Here is a 6,000-nt window from a genome sequence, read left to right on the forward strand (position 1 = left end):
TTCTTCCAACAAAAATTCCAAAAGGAAAATAGTTTCAGCTTATAATGTCTTACTGCACTTGTCACTTTTTTCTCAATCTTCCAATTTTTATCTTCCAATTTTTATTTATTATAAAGAAATGCGGAGAGTAAACATAAAAACAGTCACTTACAATATCACAAAGACATAATTTGAAGAGGGAACAATGTAAACTGCTTTGAGTCTCCACTGGGGAGAAAGGCAAGATATAAATAAACAGGGCTTTCTATTTTTATCAGGAACTCCTTTGCATATTAGGCTGCACCCCCCTGATGTAGCCAATCCTCCAATATTTTACAGGGCTCTTCTTACAGGCCGTACTGTAAACTCTTGGAGGATTGACTACATCAGGGTGTGTGTGGCCTAATTTGCAGTGGAGTTCCTGCTACAAAAAAAGCCCTGTAAATAAAATAAACTTGTATCTTTAACAATCTCCAGATTAAGCCCATGGATGTAATTCTATTTTTTTAATCTTTAGTAACAAACATTGGAATAGCAGTGGATCTGATGCCATGTACAGTTCCATTCCCCCCCCCCAAAAAAAGTTTAAAAAAGGCTTCTGTCTGTCTGAAAAACATGATTTTTCAAATGCATCCCTCTCTTAGTTGTACCACCTGTGATAATAATGTTAATAATCCCACTATGCCATGTTCTGCTGGTCTCTCCTCAGTCATGAGATGAGGTTTGCAGTGGGACGAGCAGCTGCCAGCTCAGTTTGGCTACATACAAACGCAAGTGCATGACTTAACTAGTATGTCTTCCCCTCTCACATGCATATAAATCGTGATTCTACGCAAGACTTCAGTTCATGTTTTGTCTGGGATTCTAACTCAGTTTGACTTACGCACCTAAGTTTAAACGTCCTAGGTAATGAATTATTTACTAAGAAAGAGATCCATGCAGGTCAGGGATAGGCATGGAAACGTGCATGTTGGTTTCATGTCAATTATGTGTGACCTTTGAACACTACCTAGTCCTGTTGTTCTGGCCACTGCAATGTAAGCTGTATCATGAGTTCAAGGGAAATGTTTCATTATGGGGGAGGAAAACCTTTTAAAAATACATGTTCTTGTGTGAGCCTAGTATCCCAGTTTCCAGACCAGCCTGCTTTCTACGTTGGCTATTTTTTTAAATAGTAGGAATAGAAAATACTAGTTCAGTTGTTGTTGTTTCTCCTGGCAATAAAAATAGCAAGAATAAGGCTACATCGATCTGTATTGCAGCCACACTTTGGATGCTGTGTATAGCCATCCCAAAAAAAGGCATGTCGGAGAGCAAAACAAAAATGCAGAAAGATGGTCACATCCCAGTGATGAAAGACTGAAGCAATTTGAGGGTTTTAGTTTCAAAAGAAAAGTAATTAAAGGGGATGGTGCCAGTCTTATAAAAGAAGAAACGGCTGGAGAAAAGCGATTTAGTTGAAAGATACATAAGGAAGTTGATGGTACTCATTTCATGCCCTACAGTGAGCAGGAGAATCTCACACTACACATAATTTATGTAATTTGTCCCCTACTTCTCCAAAAAATATGCCCACAGTGGTTTACAATAGAATTGGTAGGGGAAAAAAAATATAAAGGAAATAGAAGGATATAAGAATAACCTAAAAAAATACAAAAAGCCAATTCCATAGGAAGTTAAGACAGCAAAGTAGTCTCAGTCATAAAAGAGTGTCCCAAAGTACAATATGAACAAAAAAATAATTATTTCACCTGGCATCTACATCTTAAAGTACTAAGTCCTAGGCAGCACAATATGGGAAGAATGCCCTACATAATATACAGTTTGTACAGTTTATAGAATTTGCTGCCACAAGTAGTGACAGCATCTGACTTAGGTGTCCTTTTTAGACCAGTTTCTTGGAGAATAAGGTGGCTTGTTGGCTGTGACCCAAGACACTTGACATATCTGTGTTCAGCAGCAGTAGAAAGTGCTGGGGTCAAACAAAAGAAAGCCTTAATGTTGGAGCCCAGTTTGTGAGATCCCAGAAGTCTCTCTCTGGTGGCTGCAGAAATGAAACCCTGCAGATCCTTGTCTTACACATCAAGCGAGGTCCTTGCTTTCACTTTTCATGGTGCGAGGCTAACAAATAAAAGGATCAAGCAAGGCCTTGTTTTGACCAACCGTCTCCTGTTTCTTCCTGAGAAAATTCAGTATCCACATGGGAACTAGCAAGACGTGTCCGAATAAAAGTCATCCTTTAAAATATGAAGCTGTCTTCGCATAGCATACTTGGCTACATGGGAGCTACTTCAGACAGATATAATTCCACAGGTAGTTCAGCCAAAGGGATGGAGTTGACCAAATAGATATTTTCCAACAGAATCAGCACCATGGAGAGCTCTTACAGTTCTCTTGGCGCATGTGAAGGGGGGCAGTCAGGTTCTGTAGAAATTTTGTATTAACCCTCAGTTTAGATGGAGTCTTCATCTATGAGAAACAGCTTGCCTTTGTTATTGCATGCACTAAAAGCCAGTGTAGCAGAGTAGTGTTTAAGAGCGCTGGACAAAGATAAGGATGACCTGGAACGAAATCCATGAAGCCTACTGGATGTTATTGCCTACTGTAGTGAGTATGAGGGATCGTGTGTGGGATTGTCTTAAGATGAACATCCCCTCCCAGAAGCCCTCTAACCCCACACAAACCCTCCTTCCGTTTTGCCCCCTTCAGCCTTGGAGTAGGCAAAGGCCTTAACTAGCTGTCACCACTCTGGTCCAGGGTTCAAACCAGGGAGGGCACAGAGTACCCCTAGCTTGAGGTGTGAGGACCCAGGCAGATTAAAACTCACTGTGTTGTTAAACAAGGTAGGTAGTAACTGATAGATGGGTGAGGGAAACACTTGGGAGCAACAGCTTTAACAGGGATACGTTTTCAGCCAACAAGGGGCAGAATTAACATGTAAAGAAGCCAGCAAGAAAACTGCTTCTTAACGCAGCTGCTTTACTGGTCCTTACTGAACCTGGCCCTTCCTAGGTCCATGCTATTGGGTGAGGGATCCTCTCTGCAGAGGGAGGTGGGACATTTTATTTCTCTCAAGGCCCAGCCTCCTTGACAATGATTGGCTTTCTCTTTCCCTCCAATTTCACTCCAGTCCAATCAGAAAGCTCAGAGAGTGCCTGGGAAATGTGATCCTGTTGAAAAATTTACTCAAGGCCTCAGAGGGTTCTTTATGGCCAACTTACAGCCTTAGGACTCTTAACACCCCCACTCACTGCCTCTCAGCCTGAACCCGCCTCACTGGGTTGTTGTGTTTATTAAATTGGGGGGAAAGAGAATTATCTTTGATGCCTTGAACTTCCTGAAGGAAGGCTGAAGGAAGGAGGGTAAAATGTGGTAGATATGAGAACTAGCAATCCTAGAATCCTCAACCCCAGTGTGTATCTTAACTTCGCATTCTTCAGCAGCTTCCTGGAAAGTTGAGTATTTTGCACACTCTCTCTACATTTAGGAGAGAAAGAGACCCTCCAAAGAGCTTTCTGAGCCTAGAATAATTTGTTTTGAACCAGTAACCAGCTGTTTTTTGAGCTCAAATCCAAATTGTGTTCAAGGCAACTCTGATAGGTTTGGTTTAAACTCTTGCGGGGGTGCCTTTTGTGAGTTCTTCTCCCTGTGCTGGGAAGAAGGGAGGTCAGCCTAGCTTCTTTGACATGGTAGTGTTTTAAAATGCAGGCAGCTGGGCAAGGAACACTCAGTCATACAGTCCATTGTCCTCAGCCCAAAGGTGGTGTATTCTAGTAAAAAAATGTTTTCCATGTGGCAATTTTGGAAACTGATCCTGGGTTTGTGAGAGTATCCTGCCACTAATGCTCAGTAGTTATGAGATTAGATTGGCAATATCTGATAGTGGAAAGCCTCCCCGTTAACTATTTCTGTATTTGTATTCTGGTATTTGCACTCCTGATACTATCCCAGCTTTGGACAATAATGGTCCAGGACTGAAGCACTGCAGACAAGCTAGGAGTCAGAGTGCACCTCTCCCGGACTCAGTGCACCTGCTGCGTCGTCGGGGAAGGAGCTTCAGAATGTGTCATTTTGAAAGGGCATTGATCCTTGTTTTCACTTGGGACTGTTTTTTCAATATTTAAAAAATCCCAATATGGTAACAATATCCCCAACATTTTATGGAAGCAATAACCATGCCCTTCCTCACTTTCTAATAGAGAATTAACATCACTTTTTGAAATATTCTCCCCTAGTTGGGTATTTCAGATTGGGTTGCTGTTATATGTTTCAAGAACTTTTGAAGGTTGAGTACCCTTGATGCTGAGCCATGCAAATCAGTTTTCCCAAGTGTGGAAATTTCTTTTTAGTAGTTTCTTTCTCCAAACCTGCAAACAAAAAGTTTGTTTGGGAGAGGAGGAATTTGCCAGCTTCAAGACTTCCCTGATTTTATTGTATCCAAAGCAGCTACAGGAAGTTGCAGCTTGGACTTTGCAAGAAGTGGGATGTTGGCCTGTTTTGTTTCTATTTTCCTTAGCAAAACCACTCTCTTTGTTCTGTTTTTGTCTCTTTGGTGGGAAAGTGTCTCCCACCCACCTCAATTTGATGCAAATTGTCATTTCCTGTTGCTTCGATGAATAAAATAAATCCGGGGTGGGGGGATTCATTGGCAGCACATTGCATACGTAGTTTTGAGTTTGGTGCCTTGCAGTTCTCAGGGTTTCTGGGAAGCACCTGCTTGTTCTAGAATCAGATTTGGCTGTGTGGTAGGAGAAAGGAAACGTTGGCTTAAGGTAGCGTGCCAGATTACTTCAGCCCCAGTTTCTTCCAGCAGGGAACGTTGTGGGTCCTAATGCTCTCTTGTTCCTCATCTCTTTCCTCACAGGCTCCCCGATGAGACGTCCCCATCACTGATCCCGTCCAAGCCTGTCAGCAGCCTTTTCCACAACTGGCCTAAGTCCCCCCAGGGCAAGCACCCCAAAAGTGTGGATTTTGACATCCGCCCAGCCCTGCGGCGTGCCCCGAGCCCAGCTGCCCTGCCCAGCGAGCACAAGATTAGCCCTGCTCCCCGGCCGTCCTCCCTTCCCATCCTGCCTTCGGTGCCCATATACACAGGCGTCTTTGATCTCCGCGGTTCGCCCACTTCCGGCGGCGAGCACCCTTTCCCCGGCTTCCCTTCGGGCAGCCGTTCCCTGTCTCCTACCCACTTCCTGCCGCCCGCCACGGACAAGCCGTTTGGCTCCAAGCCGCTGCCTTTCTGGACCAAGTACGACGTGGCCGACTGGCTGGAGTACCTGAAGCTGGGGGAGCACCGGGATCGGTTCCTGGACAACGAAATCGATGGTTCTCACCTGCCGTCTCTCACCAAGGAGGATTTCATTGACCTGGGCGTGACGCGAGTGGGGCACCGCATGAACATCGCCAGAGCCCTCAAGTTCTTTCTGGAGAGGTGATGGGGGAAACCGCCCTGCCCCGGGGATCCTCTCGCCTGAATGTACAATGGACCTCCACCGCTGGGGAGAACGAAAAAAAACGAGGTGGAGGGGATGCAGCTGCGGGGCTGGGCACGGGGGAAGCTGTAAGGAGAGACCCTATGGGTGAGGGTAAGGTAGGGCAGGGTGAGGATCTCCCCCCCCCCTCCCTGCTTGGCAGAAAGATGCTTTGAGAAGCTCACCAAATCCTGCCTGTGCAGCCTCACTCCTGTGCACTTTCCTCTTGCGTTGCCATGTAGCAGTCTGCTGGTTTCGCTCATCCGATAGCTGGTCCCAGCGCAGCATACGAACCTGTGTGCGTAACGTCATTTCCCCAGACAATATATAATCTTATATATTATATATATATATATATTATATATAATATATATATGTTATATAAGTCTATATAATCTTTTCATTCTTTCACCACCTTAACAGCTTGTTCTAACACTCTCATTGCTTTATGTCACAGGTGTCAGCCCCGCCCGCCCCCGCCCTGCTTCCAAGCTGTACGGCAGCTTCCACCTGCCCCACTGCCTCTCTTCTACGCTGCTGAGTGGCCGTCATT

The 6,000-nt window shown here is 44.7% G+C and overlaps 1 protein-coding gene across 5 annotated transcripts in view; it reads left to right on the plus strand.

The window, feature by feature from the left end:
* SHANK1 (SH3 and multiple ankyrin repeat domains 1) overlaps positions 1 to 5,761 on the plus strand; it is a 112,128-nt gene extending 106,367 nt beyond the window's left edge. For 3 of the 5 annotated variants that reach the window (XM_060255691.1, XM_060255692.1, XM_060255693.1), the window contains one exon: positions 4,844 to 5,761. In XM_060255691.1, coding sequence (XP_060111674.1) covers positions 4,844 to 5,411 — 568 coding nt within the window. In that variant the 3' untranslated portion in view covers positions 5,412 to 5,761. The remainder of the gene's footprint in view (positions 1 to 4,843) is intronic. The other 2 variants (XR_009556228.1, XR_009556229.1) reach the window with 2 other exon arrangements.
* Positions 5,762 to 6,000: the final 239 nt, after the last annotated feature.

The sequence above is a fragment of the Heteronotia binoei genome, chromosome 15 (genome assembly GCF_032191835.1).
Source record: "Heteronotia binoei isolate CCM8104 ecotype False Entrance Well chromosome 15, APGP_CSIRO_Hbin_v1, whole genome shotgun sequence".
Lineage (NCBI taxonomy): Eukaryota > Metazoa > Chordata > Lepidosauria > Squamata > Gekkonidae > Heteronotia > Heteronotia binoei.